Source organism: Crassostrea angulata, chromosome 3, assembly GCF_025612915.1.
Source record: "Crassostrea angulata isolate pt1a10 chromosome 3, ASM2561291v2, whole genome shotgun sequence".
In the NCBI taxonomy this organism is placed as follows: Eukaryota; Metazoa; Mollusca; class Bivalvia; order Ostreida; family Ostreidae; genus Magallana; species Magallana angulata.
In genome coordinates, this window is record NC_069113.1 from 29,929,308 (window position 1) to 29,956,703 (window position 27,396).

Below are 27,396 nucleotides of genomic sequence, written 5' to 3' on the forward strand. Positions count from 1 at the left end.
GCATACACGTCTATTAAAATGTATTCATGTATACAGTTTCCATCTTATACCTCCACCCAGATTGGCAGTGGTATATTAGAGGGGCAAGGTCACGATTTTGGTCGAAATTATTTTTTTGATTTTAATGTTTACAATGTTTCAGTAAGGCATTTTTAATAGGCAACCAAAATTTGAGTGTCATTTGTTGAGTTATAAGCGAGTTACAGAGCTTACAATTCGTTGCTATGTAAACAAAACTTTTGTTTACATGTTGAATGTTGAAGTGAAAATTCCAGTTGTAGACCTAAAGTGAATGTGTTAAACGTTAAGGTCAAGATCTAGTAAATGATTCCAGACTGTCTTTTTGGTGCTAGAACCACTATGACGTCATAATTAATTTCATGAATCTTTTCCCGTATTTTACGGTTTGAAATGAATTATATAGAAAATAAAATAATATTTTGAAGTTCTATAGTTAATCATGGGAAAAGTAATCCCGGTACCTATATTCAATTTGACATCATTTTAAAGAGGAGGTCAAGAGCTTTTTTAATGTCGTTTTTTAAGAAACTGTAGGCATTCTAGATATATTTCATTAGTCAAAAATTGACAAAACTCCGAGATTTGTTACTTTTATCCTCCATATTTTTTAGAAAATGGTTGTTTAAAATTTTAGAATTTATATCCTGAATTTCATAAACCTGTAGGTACCTTTCATTTACTAGATCTTGACCTTAAAAACTATTTATTTATGCTGAAAATGAATAAGAAGATATACAAATTAGCTTGAAAAGGAATTTTACTGGTATATTGAACCTATGTAAACAAAAACAGGGCACAAGCCTTGTTTACTTGACAGAAAATTGTGAGCCCTGTATCTTACTAATATCTCTTCGACAGACTCTCAAATTTCATTTGATCATTAAAAATGCATTCCTAAAGCATTGTAAATAATAAAAACAGAAAAACTAGAATTTGACCAAAATCGCGACCATGTCCCTTTAAATTAAAATCCTCTTCATTATAGCTACTAAAATAAATTAAGTTAATTAAGTCAAATTATTGTAGAATAAATAACCTTATAAAAGTATAGACTCCAATATAATCGACTGGACGGAGACAGTGTCTTACCTATCGTACTGCTCACGGGCACTCTTCAATTGCTGTGCCATATTCAACTTGTCTTCTTCAACAAGTTTTGGTTTAAAAGATGTACCAGTTTCTTCAATCACTTTTCCAAGAGATTCAAACATTTTTGAAGTTTTTTGAAGACTCTGCATATAAAAAACAGTCACAGGTTTGAATTGAACTTTAACATGCCATGTTTTAATAATTACAACTGTAATTAGTTGGATTTTACATCTCTCTGAAATGTCATAATCTATGTTGATTTTTAGGGGTTATTGGCTTGAATAATTATAACCCATCTAACATCCATCTGCAAGCCCCTCTTTGCATGATGATTTATAGGTACATGTAGATGTAGAATGCATTTGTAGACATTTTTGTTATTTGCATTCCACAAACTTTTTTCATTAACACATTTTCATTTTTTTTTATATTGTAAGATAGCTTAGTAATGAGAGTCACTATAGAGAGTTCATTACATGTACCTCACTGTTTCAGTATAACTCAACCCATTAATATGCTAACTGATATTTATCTGATAACGGTTTATGTTTCTAAATTCTTTTGTAGCGTACATATTTATATGCTGGTCATGGCTGATTTGTAATTATCTTACATTAATATGATTTTTGCTAATATATATTTGGTATAATTTAAGAATGTTGACCTTAAGTTACTCAAGGTTTGAGTTGTCAAATTCAGACTTTTATAAAGTTCAAAGTCATAAGTGAAATTTGTTCTAAACATCACATTTTATTGTTAACATAACAGTCGATAGATGGTTTTTTTTTTATAAATAACATTCAGTGGAATTTGAATTTTTTCAATCTAAGTTAACGCCATCCTTAAGTCCCTGAAAAGATTTCTAAACCTTTTTTCTACATTTTTCTAGATCATATTATTATACCATATGATGAATCAATATCAAAACAAGAGGCCAAAGGGCCAGATCGCTAACCTGATCAACAATAGCCATTATAAAATCAACTTTATAAAGTTATATTAAAAAAAATCTTGACAATATAAAAAGAACATATTCTGTACCAAAAAAAATCATATTGTTTCCCCTGGATATTTTATTGTTTATCTAAAACCCCTTTTGTAACAGGGTGATTTTATAGTCATATCACATACTGAGCAAAGCTGTTTTAAAGAAGATCTTAAACAACTGTTTATATATATGATATAAACCTATAAATCAAACTTTGAACCCCTTGTGAGGCCAAGGAATTGTCCATGGATCAAAGTCTTAACAATTACAAGTAAAACTATATGCTAAAACATTTCAGTTTTTTGTTTTTAATTTATAATTTCAATTTTTTATTCTTTAATTTCCTCTTTGTGCCAATCGCAGAATATTGCCAATTAACCATATCGGTTATATTACCTTGTAGTGAACAAGTTGCTCTTCCAAAAGTTCCACCGCAGAGTCTAGAACTGGCTCTGAAGCACATCTCATCTCAGTTTCTCTACACCATTTATCATTTTTAAGCAGGTCACTTTCAAAGTTTCTTCTTGAGACTACACTGTCTCGGAGATAGCTATGACAAGTTGAGATATCGTTAAGTAGTACTGCGTATCTATTGTCAACTTCTGTAATAAATAGAAAAAGAAAATCAGAAATGGTGAGATTTGAGGTTCAATAAATGATGAGAAGTTTTAAAAGGCAAAAAAGTTGCCCCTTGAATACTGTATTGTTACTTTGGTTTAGGCAGAGCTAAATCATTGCCTGGAGTGACTTAGAATTATACATGGAAAATGTTACAACCTATAAAAATTGTTTTTTAAACAAATGCCTGTAAACTTGAGTTTTGATGACAAGTTAACATTTCATTAAAGTGCAATTAGATTGTATCTACAGCATCAGAAACCTATTGCTCATATCCAGCATTCAAGCCAGTCAATTGTATCAGTATCGATACCATATGTGTAAGATGCAAAATTCATGAAAGTTTGGTGAAGATAGGAATACTAGTAAATAAAGGCACCTGCTCGACATTATCCTCCTCCAGCATCTGAAACCTTTGACTAAGATTCAGCATTCAAGCCTGGCAAGTGCTTACGTATAATAAGACGCATCATCCATACAATTATGGTGAAGTTTGGACTAGCAGTAACTTAGATATAGTCATAAAAGAGCACCTGCTCCAATAAGTTAAACTTTTCCAAATACCTTAACCTCCTCTTGCGTTCAAAACCTATAGCTCAGATTCAGCAATCAAGCCAGTCAAGCGCATAAGTATTTTAAGACACACCATCCATACAAGTTTGGTGAAGTTCGGACTAGCAGTAAATCAGATATGGCTATCAAAGGACACCTGCTCGAAAACCTTAAACCTACTCCAGCCTCTGAAATCTATGGTCCAGATTCAGCATCCAAATCTTTCAAGTTCACAAGTAGGTCCCGATGCACCATCCATGCAAGTATGGTAAAGATAGGACAAGTAACAATAATAGCTTTCCAAAAAGCTTGCTGACTTAACAAAAATATTCAATAGATGCATGCATATATCAATTAGGCTATTATTGTATCATTGTATTTTAGTAAGGGTGTTATAAAATTGTTTCTTCAGACAGACAGACAGACAGACCAAACAGACAGACCAAACAGACAGACAAGACAGACAGAAAAGGTGATTCCAATGTACCCCCTAAACTTTGTTTGCAGGGGTATAATTATCCAAACATTTATAAACGCCTGTATACCTGCAAATTTTTACTCCAATAAACAATTTAAAGATTTACACAATGTATAAAATCAAGATTGAAAAACAAGTTGAGTCTAAAAAGTTATCATGCATGTAAAACTTTCAGTAAGTTAACAAATTTTTACATTAAAGATTTTTTCTGGAAATCACCATTATGTTCAAAGTCAAGAAAACAAAAAATTACAACAATCTCATACCTGAAAGTTTGCTGTTGATTTCAGTCATTTCTTCAGCAGTACAATCTATATGTAACATTTTGCCTCTTTTTTGCAGTTCATCAATCTGTTGTTTATAGCCAGTGACATCATTTTGTAGTGCCTGTTGATGAAATACAATTTTTCAAATCAACTGTTCATTCACATATCATCATGAGTTTTAAAATTGCTAGCGGTATAAACAATATATGATTTTCAATTATGATGATTATAATAAATATTATTCATACATGTATAATCAACATGGTTGAACAGAGTTAAAAGTTGTCTTAACTAATAAGTAAAAGGAATCAACAGAACACAAGTAATAAAAAATGACAAAACTTGCCAAAACAAGACATCTTTACATTGCCTGCCTGTTATTTTTATATTCTATTATATTTCCTATTCTTTACTATGGTGTCATGCGTGTTTACACTATTCTACCATGTGTAAAACCTATTCGATATCATGCAGGTTTCATATCAGGTACATGTTCAAGTATTAAACAGTTTTTCCGGCCACCAGAAGTCTCAAATCTAAGCGGAGGAAAGGTAGAAAATGTCTTAACTTTAATAGAAACAAAACATTGTGAATGAACTAGCGTAGATCATTGCTTCTTGTGAAATAAATGTCACACTTGGTAGTCCTCAGAAAAACAAATTCGCAGAGCTATAAGGTCACTGTGATCTTGATATGAAGGTATGTGTACATATTAATATATAACTAAACATAGCATTATGTTTCTTAAGAAGATTTTGAACCTGTTTGCGGTATGAGAAATCTTATAAAGTGTAGTATTGTTTTGTAAATTCCTAAGCAAACTATTTTAAAATATTTTCCCTATATATTTGAATGTTGAACTTTGAACTCATTTAATTTTTAAAATTTGTACCCTTTTGGGTCACAGTTTTAACAATTCAGAATCAACACTATATGAGGATCTCACAATTGCAGCATTGCAGTTCTTTAGAAGAAGATTTTTAAACATAATTACCCTACTATTTTTTTGTTAAACTTTGCACTCCTCTCTTTGTATTAAAAACCAAAAAAAAATTGACATCACACGATCTATTCCGGTTTGGTTTACATATACAATGTAAAGCCAGCTCTGAATAAAACGCTGATTTTTTGCCTTTCTGTTACTCGAGTAATCGACTGAACAAAATGATAATGTTTAGGTTCGCGCGTCAATCTAAAGAAAAAAATATATGTATGAATAAATATATTCATTTTTATTTAATAAATCACAGCTGCTATATCATTCAAAGTTGAAAATGACCTGGAGAAATTATTTTATTCTTAGTCAAGTTCTTCGTTAACTAAAAAGGCATGTTATAATTGTTATGGGGATGTTTAAAATGCATTTTCTTAAGTCGAAATTACCGTGTCGAAATAACGACTGCACATATTTTCTACGATACTTGGTATCTGTTGAAAATTTCCACAACTACGCAGAGATTCCTCCGTTTTAGATTTGAATGAACATGTTCAGTTTGACGTTCGTTTGTACAACAACTTGTAAAAATAACACAAACAGTATGGGGGTATACATGTTTGCAAGAGTAGCTGTTTAATAAATTGATATACTATGGGGGGGTTGTTAGCAAAATATATAACTCTTAATAAATGTAATATAAAACTAGTAGACTAATTGTTCTCGAACAATTAGAGGTCTTTCCACCTCATTATTTTTTATGTTTAAAATAAGATTGCTTCAATAGAATAAAGTATTTTTTCTGCGTTACTTTATAAAAAAAAAGTGTCAAACGATTAAGTTTGCAATTTTTTATTGCTTGACCTAGACCTTTGACCTTGATGTCATTTTGATCTGACAAGGTAGACCCTTCAATACCAAGTGGTCCAATGTATCTATAATTATTGATTCAAAAGTTATATGTGTATTTATTGAATCATCGAAACTTTCAGGGGCAATAACTGGTAGAAAGGGACTTTAGACCCTTTCGGTATGATAGATTGAAGGAGCGTCTAAGTGTACTGAATACAGTAGTAAACGTTTCAAGTCTCTATCTTTGACGTTTAATGAGGAGTAGCTATAACAAGCATTTTGTACAATAGGGGCAATGACTCTGTAATTGTTACATGGTAAGGGTCAGAGGGCTATATTTTAAAATGTCTTAGAATGTCCTACTACGTCCATGGAAAAGTTTTTCTCTACAACCCTAAACAAAAGAGATCTAAAAACTCATTAATTAAGAGATTTCCAGATGACCTTGACCTTTGACCTTTATGTCATTTTGTTCGGCCAAGGTAGACGCTTTAATCCCAAGTGGTCCGAAGTCTCTATGATAAATAATAAAAAAGTTGTAAGTGATTTTATAGAAATGTAAATACTTTTAGGGGCAATAACTACTAGAAGGGGGGGGCTCAAATCCTTTCGGTATGAATAAATTGGAGAATCCTCTAAGTGTACTGAAGACATTGGTAAAAGTTCCAAGTTTCTATCTCTTATGGTTTTAGAGGAGTAGCGATAACAAGCTTTATGTAAATAGGGGTAATAACTCTGTAACTATTTAAAGGAAGGAGCCAAGGGGCTATGTTTTAAAATGTCTCAAGATGTCCTACTACTTCCATGAAAAAGTTTTTCTCTACCACCCTAAACAAAAGAGATCTAAAGACTCAATAATTAAGAGATTTCCAGATGACCTTGACCTTTGACCTTTATGTCATTTTGTTCGGCCAAGGTAGACGCTTCAATCCCAAGTGGTCCGAAGTCTCTATGACAAATAATAAAAAAGTTGTAAGTGATTTTATAGAAATGTAAATACTTTCAGGGGCAATAACTACTAGAAGGGGGGCTCAAATCCTTTCGGTATGAATAGATTGGAGATACCTCTAAGTGTACTGAAGACATTGGTAAAAGTTCCAAGTTTCTATCTCTTATGGTTTCAGAGGAGTAGCCATAACAAGCTTTTCGTACACAAGGGCAATAACTTTGTAAGTTCTGGGAGTTATCAAGCAAAGGGTCGTTTGGTACCATAACTTTTAATGGCCAATAACATAAAGAAAAAATTGTTTCAATATCTCTTGAAATAAAAAAGCTGTCCCTGGAAAAAAAGAGAAGAAAAAAAATAATAACTAGTAGACTAATTGTTCTCGAACAATTAGAGGTCTTTCCACCTCATTGTTTTTTTATGTTTGAAATAAGATTGCTTCAATAGAATAAAATATTTCTTCTGCGTTACTTCATTTTAAAAAGTGTCAAACGATTAAGTTTGCAATTTTTTATTGCTTGACGACCTTGACCTTTGACCTTGATGTCATTTTCATCTGACAAGGTAGACGCTTCAATACCAAGTGGTCCGATGTTTCTATGATTATTGATTCAAAAGTTATTTGTGTTTTAATTGAATATTCGAAACTTTCAGGGGCAATATCTGCTAGAAAGGGACTTTGGACCCTGTTGGTATGAATAGATTGAAGAAGCGCCTAAGTATACTGAATACATTAGTAAAAGTTTCAAGTCTCTATCTCTAACGGTTAATGAGGAGTAGCGATAACAAGCATTTTGTACAATAGGGGCAATAACTCTATAATTGTTACATGGTAAGGGTTAATGGTTTATATTTTGAAATGTCTTAAGATGTTCTACTACATCCATGAAAAACTTTTTTTCTACCATCCTAAACAAAAGAGATACAAAAACTCATTAATTAAGAGATTTCCAAATGACCTTGACCTTTGACCTTTATGTCATTTTGTTCGGCCAAGGTAGACGCTTCCATCCCAAGTGGTCCGAAGTCCCTATGATAAGTAATAAAAAATTTGGAAGTGATTTTATATTAATGTAAATACTTTCAGGGGCAATAACTTCTAGAAGGGGGGCTCAGATCCTTTCGGTATGAATAGATTGAAGAACCCTCTAAGTGTACTGAAGACATTGATAAAAATTACAAGTTTCTATCTCTTATGGTTTCAGAGGAGTAGCGATAACAAGCTTTTCGTACAAAAGGGGCAATAACTCTGTAACTATTTATAAGAAGGAGCCAAGGGGATATATTTTGAAATGTCTTAAGATGTCCTATTACATCCATAAAAAAGTTTTTCTTTACTACACTAAACAAAAGAGATCTAAAAACTCATTAATTAAGAGATTTCCAAATGACCTTGACCTTTGACCTTTATGTCATTTTTTTCGGCCAAGGTAGTCGCTTCCATCCCAAGTGGTCCGATGTCTCTATGATAAATAATAAAAAAGTTGGAAGTGATTTTATGGAAATTCAAATACTTTCAGGGGCAATAACTGATAGAAAGGGGGCTCGGATCCTTTCGGTATTAGTAGATTGAAGAACCCTCTATGTGTACTGAAGACATTGGTAAAAGTTCCAAATCTCTATCTCTTATGGTTTCAGAGGAGTAGCGATAACAAGCTTTTCGTACACAAGGGCAATAACTTTGTAAGTTCTGGGAGTTATCAAGCAAAGGGTCATTTGGTACCATAACTTTTAATGGCCAATAACATAAAGAATAAATTGTTTCAATACCTCTTGAAATAAAAAAGTTGTCCCAAGGAAAATAGAAAAGAAAAATTATAAGAATAACTAGACACGATCTCGTTGCAAGCAACGAGGAGGTCTTCCGTCCGATTTTTAGAAGAGGAAATGACCTTGCCTTTTATCTTCATCAACGAAACATATCAGGAAATGCAGATGTGAAAAGAGCGATGGATGAAGGATTATACACCCCGTTGGATCCCTTATTTAAAGGACCAGCCCCATTTTATTTCATATTAAATAAGAGGTCTTTTGACCTAAAAACAGGTCTAAAGACCTGTAATAAAAAGAAAAAAAAAGAGCGTCTGCCTTTGTAAACGGAAGACCCTAATAACAATAAGAATAGAAGGGTCTTAATTAGTTGAAATTAAAGGCCCAAGATCAAACATCATATCTCAAAACATGGCTGACGCGAAATAATTCTCGAATTTGTCTTTGAATTTGAGGCGTTTCCGCCCGGGAGAGGAGCTGAGTTTTTATATGAGATGAAAAACAACGTGTAAGATTTCTGACTATTCAGGTTTGGTAACAGTGCGATGTCTTTTGAAATATTGATGCGTGTTTGTGTCTGGAGGGGGGGGGGGTGGGGGATGAAAAGACTCGAGCTTGATTTTCGTCTTAAATAAATCGAAAATAGAATTTTGAGGTGTGGATCTCGGATTCGGTTAACAACAATTAGGGGAAGTCATAAAACAATGACTGATGCATTTTACCCATGTATTTCAGTGTTGATAATTTTTTTTGTGTCGTTTACTATTATGTTTGACTGGGTTTTTTTTCAGCAGGATTGATAAGATCTTTATAAAATTAATGTAGAAATAACGAAATCAGTAACACGTAAATTTATTCGGTAAAAATTTGATGACAGTAGTTTCACAGTTTTGATATTCGTAAGTAGTTCACACGCTATCGTAGATACAGACTAAACGGAAAAAAAGAAATATACATGCAACAGAAATATTATGCGGCTGCTTACATCCTTTGTACTGTGTAAATTTTAAGTCCCCGTACAGGCTATACTCGCCGTTTGATCTCAGGAATTTCTTCTTAATTTCTCAATCCGCTGCATATTTGGCAGTCAACAAGAATGGGGTCCGAGGTACATTTACATAAAATTTCATTAGGATTGAGTGAGGGGCTCGGGAGTTAGAATTTTTTTTCTACAGTACATGTCAAGCACGCCAATCGAAACTCAAATGCCCAAAAATTCATAACTCTGTTAATAAGGAACGAATAGGTCTGGTCATTAGTACAGTAAACTAGTATTAAACTAGGTTGAAAATAAAGGTTCAAAATCAAAGATCCAGTAAAATCAGGCCAGAAAAACTAAATAATTTTGTGAATAGGAAGGTGGGGGGGGGGGGGGGTGCGTGTACTGTGTAAATTTCATTCCCACGTTTAGGCAATAAGCACCGTTTAATCTCAGGAATTTCGTCTTGATTGTTCAATCCGCTGAATATTTGACAGACAATAAGAATGGGGTCCGAGGTTTATTTTCACGAATTTTCAGTAGGATTGAGTGAAGCGCTTGGGAGTTAGAATTTTTTTTTAGAGTGCATCATGGTGCATGTCAAACACGACAATTGAAACTCAAATGCCAAAAACTTCATAACTCTGTTAATAAGGAACGAATTGGTCTGGTAATTAGTAAAGTAATCTAAAATGGTACTTAGTTGAAATTAAAGGCCTAAGATCAAAGATCAAGTAAAATCGGGCCAGAAAAACTAAATGATTTTATGAATTGGGAGAAGGGAGGAGGGGGGTTGGTCGGGGACATCTTTATTAAACGTAGAATATTAAATTCTAAATATCACATATTACACAATTTCTAAACAAAATACATATGTTAGAACATTGTATAAGCGCTGTATAAGCCACTGTACCATTGATTTGAAATTTAAAATCTCAAAATCTTAATTATGATTTTTTCTTTGATATTTACTTTTATTCCAATATATGTATAGCGTTAACATTAGGTACATGGAGAAGAATGCAACAGGTCAAAACGTCAAAAAATGGGCGGGAACAAATTGACGCGGACGTCTGAGAAAACACTGGATTGAAACTGTTGTTATAAGAAGCGTATTTTCAATCCACCTCAGCAATTTTAATTTGCTATATAAGTTAATAGAAAAACATTTTATTTCATCAATAATAGTGATTTTATTTCATCAATAGTAATCGGATCCCCATCCGAGAGAGATCATACGCAGGGCAAAGCATATTGTCCGATGACTCGTCAAAAGTCTGAAACCAAGTGGGGGCGATTTTGAAACGGGGTTTATTCCCAGGGGAGAATAACAAATTCCGATTTAATAAATTAATACATATATAATACCCAGATAAAAATTTTCGCCAGGCTAATTTATACGGATATACACATTCATTGTTTATCTAGCTATTATAAGAGAGAGAGAGAGAGAGAGAGAGAGAGAGAGAGAGAGAGAGAGAGAGAGAGAGAGAGAGAGAGAGAGAGATGGACAGAGAGAGAGAGAAAGAGAGATGAGTTAATCAAAAATCGATCCGGTAAAGAAATTGTTAATTTTTTTATCTGCTTCTTTAATTTGATACATCGATTATTATTATTTTGTCTCAAGTTTATCTTTGCCGACTAACACTGTGTGATAAAAAAAATTCTGCAAAGTCGGAAAATAAAATAACATACATCTAACAAATGCAGCATGGTTAATTATCCCCTCTTTTCCCGAATCCACTCGATACCCCAGTGTTATGTCTAAACGATCAGTGTTAAACAATCAGTTAATAACAGGAAATTTATGAATTTTCGACCCCGCTGCTTAATCACTAATCCCGCTTTTGGGCGAACATGTACATGTTTGTAGACTTTTGTAAATAAATATAAACTTTATAAGACTGAGTGTAAGTGATTATAATCCCAATCCACCCTGCCGTAATGATTTTTATAAATCAAAAGTGAATAATCAGACTCTTTGTTTTAACAGTGTATTTCAACGATCAGTGTTTACATCTGTTAATACATAGGCCCAAACACAAATACAAGGGTGGTCAGAGAGAGAGAGAGAGATAAAGAGAGAGAGAGAGAGAGAGAGAGAGAGAGAGAGAGAGAGAGAGATTTCATACTGTTTTATAGTGTTCAGGAAATCAATATATAAGCAACATATGTCAATAAACGCATGTATACATGCATGCGTGTATCTTTATAATTATGTGAATAAATACTAATCAGTCCTCCTTTTAAAGCCATGTAGAATATCGTTGGTGCATTGCTAAATGTTGTGTGCATACAATCATGGAGATGGCGGCATTTCTTTGATGCCGGCAAAGCGACCCAGTGAACTCTAATGCGGTCGTACTGCAGGGGCGCTTCGGCGGCATGTCTTTGATGCCGGCGATGCGACGAGCGTCTGAATTAAGCAACTTGCTGACAGAAACGAGCTGTATATTTGTACTAAAAAAGCTGTTATTATTTTTATTTATGATAAAAATAAAACGGAAAACAATAAAAACCACCATTTTAAAGATAAAATCGTTAAAGAAAACAAATTTAGGGAAGAAAAAATAATCGGCACTCGGGGACGGAACCCGGGTCGCCTGGGCACAAGTCCAACACTCTAACGACTGAGCTACGCGGACTCTCGCTTCAGAACTTTTGAGCTCAAAATCTCAGGAATGCTTTGATCGATTTTAAAACGAATTTCGTATTCTGAAGTGTTTTAGGCGTCTCTATCGAATAAAAACATAAATAAAATTCAAGTTTAAAAAATTGAAGAATTAAGGTTTTTCATTTCCTTCCGGTGACGACCGGAAGTGACGGCGGACGTTCGGATATGCAAAGGGCACTGCGGCCGTTCACTCTCTACCATCTCTGAAAATTTGAAGGTTATACCCTAAATACTTTTTGAGAAAAATCGTGAACAAGCAAAAACGTAAAATCTTTAATATCTCGGTACCGGAAGTGACGACCAAAAAAAGCTCGTGTAATTTTCTTACAAATTTTGTCATGAATAAGATTTGAAAGTTTCACGAAAATCGGCTGAAGCATTTTTGAGAAAACGTGACAGAAAAAAAAAAACAATAAAAATAATAGTGAAAAAGAAACAAAGCAATAACAATAAGGTCTTCCGTTGGAAACGGAAGACCTTAATAAAAAACATAAGAAAAACAAAAGGTCTTTCACCTGAAAGGTGGAAAGACCTAATAAAAAACATAAGAAATACAAAAGGTCTTTCACCTGAAAGGTGGAAAGACCTAAATAGCATGTAAACTGAATATTTTTGGAGCTGGAGAATAGATGTATTATTAAGGTCTTCCGTTTCCAACGGAAGACCTTATTGTTATTGCTTTGTTTCTTTTTCACTATTATTTTTATTGTTTTTTTTTTTTGTCACGTTTTCTCAAAAATGCTTCAGCCAATTTTCATGAAATTTTCAGATCTTAGTCATGACAAAATTTGTAAGAAAAGTACACGGGCTTTTTTTGATCGTCACTTCCGGTACCGAGATATTAAAGATTTTACGTTTTTGCTTGTTCACGATTTTTCTCAAAAAGCATTTACGAAAGAACCTTCAAATTTTCAGAGAAGGTAGAGAGTGAACGGCCGCAGTGCCCTTTGCATATCCAAACGTCCGCCGTCACTTCCGGTCGTCACCGGAAGGAAATGAAAAACCTTAATTTTTCAAATTTTTAGATTTGATTTTTTGTTATGTTTTTGTTCGATAGAGACGCTTAAAACACTTCAGAATATGAAATTCGTTTTAAAATCGATCCAGGCATTCCCGAGATTTTGAGTTCAAAAGTTCTGAAGCGAGAGTCCGCGTAGCTCAGTCGTTAGAGTGTTGGACTTGTGCCCAGGCGACCCGGGTTCCATCCCCGAGTGCCGATTATTTGTTCTTCCCTAATTTTGTTTTGTTTAACGATTTTACCTTTAAAATGATGGTTTTTATTGTTTTCCGTTTTATTTTTATCATAAATAAAAATAATAACAGCTTTTTTAGTACAAATATAGAGCTCGTTTTTGTCAGCAGTTCGCATCGCCGCCATCAAAGACATGCCGCCGAAGCGCCCCTGCAGTACGACCGCATTAGAGTTCACTGGGTCGCTTTGCCGGGATCAAAGAAATGCCGCCATCTCAATGACTGTATGCACACAACATTTAGCAATGCACCAACGTTATTCTACATGGCTTTAAAAGAAGGACTGATTAGTATTTGTTCACATATATAGATACACGCTTGCATGTATGCATGCGTTTATTGACATACGTTGCTGATATACTAATTCCCTAAACACTATAAAAAACTAGAAAATAAATCTCTCTCTCTCTCTCTCTTTTCTCTCTCTCTCTCTCTCTCTCTCTCTCTTTCTCTTTCTCTCTCTCTCTCTCTCTCTCTCTCTCTCTCTCTCTCTCTCTCTCAAGTACATAAGAACTAAGTACAGGTAACATGCAGTAAATTGGATAGAGGCTAAATGTACATTGGCGTCAAAAAATTATACATGTATTTATTTCAAGTTACGGGATAATGTCTATGGATTCAAATAATTTGAAATGCATTGTTAAATGATTGTCTTCTTACTGATTGGAAATCAACGCAAAAAAGTCATTTTTATTAATGATGGTGTACTTTTTCCTTTTTTGTGCATGTCTATATACTGATACAAATCTGTTGCCTGTCTGGGATTAAGAAAAACCTCCGAAGTTTATACTCGTAACTATACAAACGCACGGGTGACTGCGACAAGATTTGAAAACTGACCACCCGTTTATGAGTGTTTGAGCCTAAAAATAAACAGATGTAAAAAAAAAAATTACATCTTTCAAACAACGCTTATACATTGTTTTTAACATATGTATTTTATTTAATACCACATATTGCAATATGTGATATTTAGAATTTAATTTTCTACGTTTAATATAGAAGTCACCGACCGACCCCCTCCCCCCTCCAAATTCATAAAATCATTTAGTTTTTAGGGCCCGATTTTACTTGATCTTTGATCTTCGACCTTTAATTTCAACTATATAATTACCATTATAGATTACTGTACTAATTACCAGACCAATTCGTTCATTATTAACAGAGTTATGAAGCTTTTGGCATTTGAGTTTTAGTTGTTGTGTTTGACATGTACTGTAAAAAAAAATTCTGACTCCCAAGCCCTTCACTCAATCCTAATGAAAATTCGTGAAAATGAACCTCTGACCCCATTCTTATTGTCTGTCAAATATGCAGCGGATTGAACAATTAAGACGAAATTCCTGAGATTAAACGGCGCTTGTTGCCTATACGTGGAAATTAAATTTACACACTGTACACGCACCTACCCCCCCCCTTCCTATTCACAAAATCATTTAGTTTTTCTGGCCTTATTTTACTGGATCTTTCATCTTGAGCCTTTATTTTCAATCTAATTCAATTCTAGATTACTGTACTAATGACCAGACATATTCGTTCATTTTTAAGAGAGTTATAAATTTTTGGGCATTTGAGTTTCGATTGGCGTGCTTGACATGACTGTAGAAAAAAACCTTGGACCCCATTCTTATTGTCTGCCAAATATGCAGCGGATTGAACAATTAAGAAGAAATTCCTGAGATCAAACGGCGGGTATAGCCTGTACGGAGACTTAAAATTTACACAGTACAAGGGATGTAAGCAGCCGCGTTATATTTCTGTTGCATGTATATTTCTTGTTTTCTATTTTGTCTGTATTTACGATAGCGTGTGAACTACTTATGAATGTTAGAACTGTGGAAATTACTGTCATCAAATTTTTACCGAATAAATTTACGTGTTACTGATTTCGTTATTTCTACATTTATAAAGATTTTATCAATCAAATCAAACAGTCAAACATAATAGAAAACGACACGAAAAAAAATCTCAACACTGAAATACATGGGTAAAATGCATCAGTCATTGTTTTAGGACTTCCCCTAATTGTTGTTAACCGCATCCGAGATCCACACCTCAAAATTCTATTTTCGATTTATTTAAGACGAAAATCAAGCTCGGGTCTTTTCAACCCCCTTCAGACACAAACACGCATCAATATTTCAAATGACCTTGCACTGTTACCAAACCTGAATAGTCAGACATCTTACACGTTGTTTTTCATTTTATACAAAAACTCAGCTCCTCTTCCGGGCGAAAACGCCCCAAATTCAAAGACAAATTCGGGAATTATTTCGCGTCAGCCATGTTTTGAGATACCTGCAAAGGTTGTGTGTTCGAATCTCGCCGGAGCCAAGCTTTGCTCTTTCTCTCTATTACTTTCTCTCCTTTTTGTTTGTTTTTCTAACTAAAATATTCAACATAAAAGGGTTGTTGGACTGTAGTACAAGTCGAAAAACACTCTTCAATTAAGATTTAGACAAAAACAGTTTTTTATTATTAGGGTCTTCCGTCTTCAGCGGAACACCCTTCTATTCTTATTGTTATTAGGGTCTTCCGTTTACAAAGGAAGACGCTCTTTTTTTCTTTGGTTTCTTTTTATTACAGGTCATTAGACCTGTTATTAGGTCAAAAGATCTCTTATTTAATATGATATAAAATGGGGCTGGTCCTTCAAATTAGGAATCCAACGGGGTCTATAATCCTTCATCCATCGCTCTTTTAGATCACATCTGCATTTCTTGATATGTTTCGTTGATGAAGATAAAAGGCAAGGTCATTTCCTCTTCTAAAAATCAGACGGAAGACCTCCTCGTTGCTCGCAACGAGATCGTGTCTAGTTTTTTGTATATTTTTGTAGAAAATCAGTAAGACTTTTTCATTCAACGACTACCATCAGATGGTTTTTTTTTTTAATTATTACCTAAAATATTGTATATTAGAGTATAATTTGATAAATCATGATATATTGCTTCATTGTTTTAAAATTTGGCTGTTGAATTTTTTGGACCTTGTGAGCTGATGAAGGAAAACAAATATGCAAAAGTATAAATATCTTTGCCTCTTTACTAAGTTCATAAGTCAAAGTTTAAACTTTTTAAATTTAAAAAAAAGTTTGGTTTGGCACTAACTTTTTAAACACTTGGTCTACCTTAACACATGGCAGATGACTCACAATAAATTCTATTCAGTAGTTGAAGGTAGATGCATTGACAAACTGTTTCAGTACTACATGTTTTATGGTCAAACTTCCAAGTTCAAAGGGGGAAAAATTCCTTATAAAATGATTAATTCAGAAATATTTCCTGGTAACATGAACATGTGTCTATATAATGTGTCCATATTATCTACAGAATTGCATAATAAGTTTTGTCGCGATTATGTACCTCACTACACCTACCCATACACTTTTTAAGACACTACGTCACAAGATGGCGATTTAAATATTTTGTTAAACTGTTTATATCGTTCCATTGGGCTGTATATCGTCATAGCTAAGTGGTTAAAGTATTGGGCTACTGAACCACAGATCATAAGTTTGAATCCACCTGGAGCTTTTGTTCATGTTAAGTGAATTAAATTTTTGAAAATGTAATTTTTCATCCAAAATTGCACATTTTTTGCCTAAAAGACTAAGTCTTAAATACTTCTTATCCACTATGGTATCTATCATAATCAAGTAATTTTCTGCTGATTTGAGAAAATATTTCACGATGTAGTGAGCCACCTTAAAGAGAAGTTCTAAAAAAGACACATGGAATTAAAGACAGTGTATGTCACATTAAAAGTCTCTTACCCTGCATCTTTCCAGTTGTTTCTCTACTTCCTGACTTGACAGTCTAAGAAGTTGAAATTCACAAATCTCTCTTTCTTTCTTCTGAAGCCACTGGCAAACCTGTTGCAGTTTGTGTTGAACTTTCTGTCTCTGCTCCACACTACTAGCCAATAGTTTCTGCTGGTCTGCTGCTAGGCTGTGCACCTTCTGGTGCTGATCACACACTTGTGTAATCCAGTCATCCACAAAAGCCCTTTCTGAGTGAGGAAGATCTCGTATCAATTCCTCTACTTTCCCCTTTACTGTTTCGATTGTTGCTTCCTTTGATTGCAATTCCTTACAAAGACTCTACAAAAGTGTGCATATGCAATACTCAAATTCATTAACATTAGACAAAAGGATATCTTAGTAATCTTTAAGACATTTTGTCACAACATGGTAATTTCAACGGACTATGAAATTGTTTGCATTGCCAAAATTGGTTGTTTATCTCTGAAGCACTTGGGTACAGCTTTGGTTAATACAGCAGCTAGGGCTTTTTTGGAGGATTTTGATTAGCAATCAAAACGCATGCTACAATTCCATATCTCAAAGAAATACAGGAGTTTGGGCTATAAATGAGAAACAGAAACTTTTCCCAAATGTGTGGCGTACCATTAAGTACAAAACAGAATATATACACACACACATTGTATTAATATTATTTTTATGGGATATTCGGGGGTTTTTTTCAATGCGATTACGGGAGGCAACTATAATTGGGTAAAATTCACCTGTAAGGTTACTTGGCCAAGGCAACGTTACCTAATTTCTTTTTTTAAGAAATTCTTAAGTGAATATGATCTTGACTTTAATATTGGTCAAACGGAACATGATATCAAAATGGGAGCTTAATCATAATTCCTTTTTACATATTTATAATGCTTTTCAAAAAATATCTCATTCATGAGAAGAAAAAAGCCAAACTTTTTGGATTCTAGTCCAAAGTTTCGGTGAGCTTAAAAAGGGTAGTAAAATGAAGTAGCTGGATAAATCCCTTCCTTTATTTTGACATATTCAAATACCTTTGAATTCTCTAATCTGATTTCTGCACTTTGTAAATGTTTTCCTGCAATCACTTTTTCTGACATCATCTGCTCTTGTTTTGTTAGCCATAACAAATATTTGTCCACCTCTGCTTTGATGTCTGACAAATTTGCAGAAACTCCCTCATACTGTTGTCTTGCTCGTTCGATTCTCACTTGAAGATGTGTATGTTTGTTGCCTACTGATCTAAAATGATAAAAGCAACAGAAAAAGTCAAATAACTAACATTAGTTCTCTTCACAAAAAGATTAATTTTGTTTTGTTTGACTAATTTTCTAAACAAGAGCTCCTTTTAAAGCACGCTTTTTTTTATTAACTTGTGCTTTGAAGAGAGTGAGATTAAAAACAAGACTTTTAGTACGTGACACAAAGGCCACATCGTTCACATGAGCAACAATTACCATAACTCTGATCAAAGAAGCTTTATGCAGCTTTATGCAGTCAAATAAAAATCTATATGGATATTTATTGTTAGAGTTTATCTTAACAAAATATTTAATTTCCTCATAGTGTTTTGTTAAACATTGAGCCTTTGTTTGTCCCCGTGTTGTTTTAGAGGTTGTTGTTTGAGCAATACAGAATAGAAATTGTATCATATTACACACTGTATTAATGCACTTCTTTGAAAATATTTCTTCCCCATAGATTCCTGTACTAATTCTTATAACCTCTCTTTTAGAGAATCATGATTTTAACAATTTAAAATCTTTAAAGGGCATGGTCACGATTTTGGTCAAACTTTATTTCTCAATTTTTATTATTTTTACAATGCATTAGTAATTAAATGCATTTCTTATAATCAACTAAATTTGAGTGTCAGTCGTAGAGTTATAAGCAAGATACATAGCTCACAACTCTTTGTTGTGTAAACAAGGCTCATTCATTGTTTTTGTTTAGGTATAATTGGTTCAAATACCAGTAAAAGTTCTTTTTTCAGCTTGCTTATTCATTTTAGACATAAATAAACAGTTCCTTGCTTTTGTCAGATTCATTTTACATCTAAACCTCTTTTGAATTGCATGTTGTCAGAAATCGATTGATTACCGTGGGTGAATAAATGAACGGAAAGTCCAAACTACATCAAAACCAGTCAATTCGTAAAAGAAAATTATAAAATATATAAGGAATCATTCTTTGAGTATTATGAGGTGATAATTTTGGTCGGGGCGTGATCAAATCCAATAAAGCCCGATACGAAGTGTTATCACAGACAAAGACACTGGATAATGTAAATATATTCAAATAAAATCATTAACATACCGGGTATTTAACATTTTCTGTTAAATGTTAAATACCCGGTATGGTAATGGTTAAGCTGGACAAAAAACCCCGATGGATTTAAAAAATATATTCAAATTTACATCAGTATGCCTAATTTGGCCAGCTTTACCATTACCATACCGGGTATTTAACATTTAACAGAAAATGTTAATTATCTGGTATGTTAATAGTAAATATGGTAAAACTAGAACTGTCCTAATGGGACTAATACCCCCGCTAGGCTAATTTCAAATGGGACAAATAATTGAATTGAATAATAATTAAGGTTTGGAACACATACAAAAAAAAATTCTAGAATTGTAAAAAAAAAAAAAATAGTTAACAAAGAAAAATTAAAATCAAAATTGTCAGAATTTCACTGTAAATACATATCTATAACAGTAATACATTTACAAATGTATGTATTTGATGATATATTTTTTTAATTTAATTGATTTAAAGAAAAACCAACAAAATGACAATAACCCCTCCCTTTGCAGTGAATAGAAATACCGGTAGCCAAGCAATGCTCTTCTGTTGATAAAACTTTCAATATCTTTCTAATAAGAGTCTTGACAGATGCAATTAGTTGTTTCAAATTTTCCTCACTTTCTCCTATGGCACAATTGAACTCCATATCAGAAAATTGATCCCATAGGACTATGATTTTCTTTGATGAGCTTGTTAAATTTAATAAACTCCCAAAACATTACCATAATTACCATACTATGTAAAAATATGTAAAAAAGAAAATTTAATATTACAAACAATTTTAAAATTGCCAAAACACTACAATCATATCAGTAATTTTGAATTTCATTTAAATTAATGCCCAATAGGGTCACTTCATCAAATTACTTGACAAATAAATTTAAACAACCTCTAAAAATAGTTTAACTTCTTTATTAATAATTATATTATTTATTTCCTTATAATGATAGACCTTTTGGTTTACATGAAACAGTTTTAAAATAGCCCCAAAACCATCACCCATTTTACAGATTATCAATTTCCCCTAAACACATGCTCCATCTGAGCCATGGCTCAGATAATGGCTCCCTTGGGACAAATGAATTCAGCCAAACTTGTCTTTGATGTTCTCATTAGCTCCTAAGAATTTATCATTGACAAACAAAAACTTTGCATTGTCAGTTGATAGAATACTTATAAAAAATAATTATTTTTTTATTAATTAAGACATAAAGACAAAAAAATCCATCTGGATGTATTTATATAAATATATTTTAGAGTGTTTTCTATTAATTAATTAATAAAATCTGTAAGGATTACCTCCCTTACTTTTCACCATTAGTTGTACAATATATAGAATAAGGAAAATGAATACTGTCATAAAATCATTAAATCTTGTCTGATCTTAAAAAAAACTGCAGGTGCACATCTTCAGATGGTGTTCAACATATGTACAAATTTTCAAACTGTTCCATGCAGTAATAAAAAATTCTATAGGGGGGACAAAGTTGCGTCTACAGACAGACGGACAGACGGACAGACAGACAGACGGACAGACGGACAGGGTGAAACCAATATACCCCCCTAAACTTCGTTTGCGGGGGTATAAAAAAAAACCCGATTAATTTAAAATTCAAAAATATATACAAATTTACATCAGTATACCTGATTTTCTCCTCCACAAGGCTTTGATCATTTGAACTGATTTTCGGTAAGACTTTGGCTGCTGTGTTATGTAAACTTTCCAATGAATCTTTCTGTCTATCAGTGGCTTTAGATAATTTCTAGAAGAAAAAAAAACCCAGATGAAAGCATATTTTAGCAATAGTTTATAGTCAATGATATATCCCTTCCATAGAAACATTAAACCTGGAAAGAATTTTTATTTAATGATTAATATATAAGATTATAATGACAGATCGAATAGGAATTATGCCTTTGTTATCAAGAAACATTTTTCAGTAGTCATCCACCTGTTCTTGCCTACAACTAAGGTACACATGTAATCTGCCTTTATTTTCTAGGTGTACCCAACGGAAGGCTCCTCTTTCCTTCATACATTTTACAGTTCTAACACTGTTTCAACCCCTCAAAAAATAACTTTACTCATTTAACTAAATGACCACATCGTATTAAGAATAACCACTTCATATAATGACTCAACAACAGTATGCAATTGAATGCCACAACATATAAAGGATTTACTTTTGCACGTAACATTTTCACCACTATATATTTTTTGAAATTGTTTACAATATTTATTTTTTTAACACGTCATAAAATGATATCCATGTACTAGGAAGTACTGTATGTAATGACTTTATCCCAGAATGTCGCATTGCATGAAAGGATTTTGTTGTCACACGTGAAGAGTGTATAACAATGTACATAACAGAACGATTGAACAACAATACATGATGAGTTTATCTCTGTATACTATTTAATGAGATGACCATGTTATGTAAAGATTTATTCATTGAATATGATGAATTCACAGGCACGTAGCATCGTTTTTGAAAGTGTGTGTGTGGGGCGGGGGGGGGGGGGAGGGGGGGGCAGGGTTAATTTCCTTATTTTCACTATATATAACTTCTTTACTTTAGGGGCCAACTTTCTTCAATTTTGTTTCAAACCATATAACTATTCTTGATGTTTTTATGATATATTTTTAATGCTTTGATCTACTATTTTTTACAATTAAGTTATTTTGGAAATCATTGAATACACTTTTTGCTAACATATTCAGCTTTTTTTAAAAATGATAAGTCAGAAAACCTGGACAAAACAAAGACCATGATTTTTCTTGTTGTCCATAGTTGTCCCTGGTTCTTTCACTATATAAGCCTGTATGGTCAGGCACGGAACTTTATTTGTCTTCGATCTTTAATTCTTCACTATCCTACTACTCTAAAAAGTGTTTTACATGTCTGCGAAAACCAGTTCCTCATAGAACGTATTGCAGTTTAAGGTAAACGAGTCTCAAAGGACAGTAGCTCGATTCTGTACAATAAGCTATTTGGTAAAGATGGAGAACCATGAAAGACCCTTTTGATGTCTTTTCTTCTTTCTAAAGTAGATTTTTTCCGTACATTACAAATGATTCAGCAAAAAATTCAGCCCCTGGATATTAGAATGATACCTTATTTAACAGTTTATCTCTTCGGGTAAGAGTTTTATGAAGTTTTAATAAAAAATGGTATCAGAACTTATGGATCACATGAATATTGCAAATTATGTTGCTTAAAGACAATTATAAGATTTGAGAAATTTTAAGATAATCAGAAATTTTTCAAAGTCTGAATTGAAATTGTACTTAAATATAATTAGTTCAGAGTTTATTTTGGCGTTTTTTGGTAATTAAAACTACAGGGTATGCAGGATGTGGATCGATCTTCTTTATTGCTATAGTAAGTGAATTTTGATCTGTGGGATGAACTCGATATTCATGTTCACAACATCATAGATTCCACAAACTTCATCGAATACAAGCGATGATCGATCTCCGACGTTTTAGTGCCAGTTGAAATTCATAGCAATCTAATTTTATTTTTCAACTGTTTTCAACTTTTTAAAAAAATTACATTAAAAACATGTAGCGAACCAGTCAGTTTTTAAACTGTCTAGATTACGTGACACTTATTAATTATGTGGTTACATTAAAAATAAGATCGAAATAGCTATAAATTATTTACTTATCATAAAATATCAAAAGTATTTACTGCCAACGAAAATAACGAAATTAAATCCTCAACGAATATTTCTGCTTCTACAGTATTTCTACTTTATTGTTTATCTCAATAGGGAGTGCACCACAATATGCAGGTGTCCTGTACCACCTTTTAAAAACTGAAGTGTATGCTTTACGTATACATAGTTATTTACTTAATAAAAGAGTGCAAGGAGTTTTAAGAATAAAGTCATGAAAATACATTCATGTTACAAATTACTGATCTTTTTCTGAAGTTACGGGTACTAATTTTACCCAGCTCTTCGGTTAGATTGTATTCACGTGGTGTACATACCGGTATGTGTTTTCCATATGCAGAATGGGATTAATAAACATGCATAAAAACGTTTCTTTTGTGATCATCATCTAAAAGGATTTATATTGTGCTCTAATTGGATTATCATTATGATGTTGACCAATATAGGTAAGCATAATACATGTATAGTAGCACAATATTATGCATGAGACACCGGTATATAAGTATTGCTTTTACTTTCTAAATACTAGTAAGTGATCTCCCTTTGCCAGCATACTGTATCATCATCTATTAATTAATATTTAGATCTGACCCCATGAAACAGAAAAATACCAAATATCTTGAAACTGTGGAGATTCCCATTACTAAACCTTGTTTCTTGTTTCTATAATGTCATTATGATGCATCAAATGATGTAAAGTGCATGGCCCCCAGGTGGTGTCTTTAACCCCCTCTCTCTCTCTCTCTCTCTCTCTCTCTCTCTCTCTCTCTCTCTCTCTCTCTCTCTCTTCCTCTCTCTCTCTCTGAGAAATAGGAAATGATATATATTTTGATAACTTTTGAGATCCCCATCACTAAACCATATTTAATTTATTCTGGCTCCTTGTGTCATTGCGCATTGAATGGTATATATAAGTTATGCCCCCTTGGAGACACCCTGACTTTCTAGAACTGGAAATAATGAAGTATTTTATCTAATTCATAAGTAGTCTTTGACCCATGTGGGTAATTCTTAGCTTAATGATGACCCTGCTTTGTTTTGGATATGGAGGATAAACATTTAATTTTAATCATTTTTTATATAATCATTTATTGTTATTAATTTTAACTTGAATATTAGTTATTGATCCCCAGGTAGAAGATATCAGACTTCTAATTATATCTCAATAGATCATTAATTTTGTCAATTATGCAAGGTGTAATGTGATTTTTTTTTCAGAAAAACATTTTCTACCAGTTTAAAGAACTTTTTAGACCCCAAATTATGTTTGGATTTATATAGATCATTCAAAAGTCAAAAAGAGTTTAAATGTAAATTTTTTTTATTGAGCAAAAATGAATGCAAGGTTTTTTTTTATTTTAAGAAAAAAAAAGTTTCATTTTATTTAAAGTTTAAGGGGAAACAGGACACTGATATAGCTAACGCACGTTACTCAATTTGTATGCATACACCGCTGCAGTTATGAGACTGTAACCTTAAAAAAATCATGATTTATTGCTTATATTTACATTTTTTAACTCCATGCCTTGTTTGCAACTGTGATTTATACCTTAATATTCCTATCTATCCTATGGGTAAGTTCATATTAATGGAAGAGCCACAATAACAGCCACAAGTGTGAACTTTTATTTTCGTTTGTGAGGTTGCAGTTTACAGAGTTCAACGTTTGTGACATCATAATAAAATTCGTCATTTTAACCTTTGAGTACCCTGTGTGCATTACAGTGTTATAACTGCCGTAGCTTTCAACACACTTTAGCTTTCCAAGCAAAAAATATGTGGAATGTAAAAACTATCATTGCAATGATGCTTTGATGTGCTAACTCTATTATGGCGTCATGATTAATTTGATTGTATGATGCTATAATGATGTCATTTATCCATTATGAGGTCAAAAATTTAATAGATTTTTTCCCATTTAACATTTTCAATGTTTGAAGTGTAAATGTACTGTATTAGGAAAGGAGGAATGAGTCTATAAATACAATGAAAACATATGGCTGTACTGGGAATTGAACCCAGGACCCCTGCAATTCTAGTCAGGAGCTCTACCACTGAGCTACCGAGAGGCCAATATCCACGGTCCATATAGCCCCAATAGTGAACTACTATGTACAGTACAAAATCATAATTGGTTTATAAAATCAAAATATATATTCTTATTATTATTAGTTTTTGGGTTAATTAATAAATCTAAAGAAAGTATAACTTTTTTGATGGTTCAAAACAGATATTGTCACAAAAAGTGATAATTCCAAAATAAGGATTATAAGGATGATTCCAATTGTAGTGTCTCCCTTGAATGCCAAGAAAGTGGCTATGAAAAATTTATAAGTTATAAAGCAGATGCTAAGGTTGAGACATGTATATGAATTTTTTTAAACAATTTCATTGAGAATTTTTATGTGCCATCATGTTTTGTTCAAATTTAGAATCATGGAACATGACCCACATTCCAAAAACATTATTCACACTGGGCAGTGTATAGTCACCATTAGCTCTTTTAGTTTTCAGTTAAAAGAACTAACATAGTTAGAATGAAGACTTTTTGACATTAACAGTAAATAGCTAGCACAAACATTTGTTGACATCTTGAATCCTGGCTCCTCTGATAATACATGTACCTCTCACACTCACACTGGAGCAGATGTCATTAATTAAATGAATCTATATCTAATTCTCAACTATCATAATGATCATAATCATAATCTACCTCTGACCAAAACAGAATTATGATTAATCCAGCTTCTTTATTAGTAAATCAATTTCATGAACCAAGGTATGAATTAGGCATTTCTTTAATATTTAAAACTGCCTTCAAATGCATTATTTAGCATAGATAGAATGTTCTATCGTTTAAATGATAGATGTCCTACGGACCAGTTTAAAGATAGTGACCTGAGCGTAGCCTGGTCATAGTTAGACTATTTTTTCTATATATTTAGCAGTGCTCAGTTCATTAGGATATTTTGAATCTGAATGTGTTGATCAAATTTTCAGTATTTTTTAGGTTGAAACTTATCTACATCAGTTTGCACATGTGTACAAACAGGAAGAACTGGCTGGTTTTTTTTAATGTAATTTACTGATTATATAACAATAACAATGATTAAATTTGCATATATACATTTACTCTCTCTCTCTCTTTCTTTCTCTCTCTCTCTCTCTTTCTCTCTCTCTCTCTGCATGAACATTCAAAAAGGGGAAGTAAATATGCAATAAAATGCTTTCTTTTGTGATTCTTTCACAAACTGTGAAAAAATCAAGCAATCATGCATTGCAGAAAAAATTTACATAACCACCTGACAAACTAATAATTTTGTATTTTTTTTCTAAAATGTATACTCATGGTTAATTAAGCCCTAATGATCCACAAAAGAAAGATTTTTTGTGTTTAATCAATCTTTCCTCATCTTTAAAGCATTTATACAAACAGGTACATGTAATATAGAAAAAATAGTGCATGACAGAATCCGGTATAGAGATCGAGTGTTATTAGTCAGAGCCACTTATATTCTTGCATAAATAAAATAAAAATACTAAACAAAAAGTTAGTCGGGCCCTTTAACTGCATGTTTAAAAACTAATGAATCCAGACCTTTTGTCTGAATAATTATTTTTTTATGTACCTGCTAACAACCTTTTACAATGAAATCATTCAACCCTCAGTAGGGAATAATACAATATTGACTAGGTTTGTTTTGATTCTTCTATCATCACAATTCCACTTCAGTACACTTGGATTTTAACTGTTATTTATATACCCATGCAAAAAATCTAACTCATTGCCTTATTTTAAACGTGGGTTTTAAAAACATTGTGTATTCAACAAATGCATTTGTATGCTTTCAGATCAATTAAGTTAACGTATAAAAAACTTAAAATTCACAAGATACATGTAATTAAAGTTTAATTGAAGGGTTGTACCATGCAGCTAGCTTGTAAACTTTTCAAAAGTACAGGGTATATGTAGAAACATTTCAAAATCTTTTGTTTGCAAACACTGCACTATAGCTTAAATCAAAACAAATATAAACATATAACTCCAAGCTATCAAGAAAATATGTGCTCTAATTTTTATAGCTTGAATTGTTATCAGAGGATGCATGGATTATAATGTATAAATCTTTTCAGAATAACAGAAAGATTATAAATGCAGGAGATAATATATTTTTGTTTGATACGCTTTAAAATTAAACCTCA

The 27,396-nt window shown here is 32.7% G+C and overlaps 1 protein-coding gene across 1 annotated transcript in view; it reads right to left on the reverse strand.

Annotated features, from left to right (window-relative positions):
* Positions 1–27,396, reverse strand: part of LOC128175626 (muscle-specific protein 300 kDa-like) — a 173,893-nt gene that overhangs the window by 54,133 nt on the left and 92,364 nt on the right. The window contains exons 86-91 of the mRNA XM_052841400.1: positions 21,154–21,272; positions 18,237–18,444; positions 17,194–17,520; positions 4,013–4,133; positions 2,495–2,700; positions 1,111–1,253 (exon numbers count right to left, since the gene is read on the reverse strand). Of these exons, the coding sequence (XP_052697360.1) occupies positions 1,111–1,253; positions 2,495–2,700; positions 4,013–4,133; positions 17,194–17,520; positions 18,237–18,444; positions 21,154–21,272 (1,124 nt within the window). The remainder of the gene's footprint in view (positions 1–1,110; positions 1,254–2,494; positions 2,701–4,012; positions 4,134–17,193; positions 17,521–18,236; positions 18,445–21,153; positions 21,273–27,396) is intronic.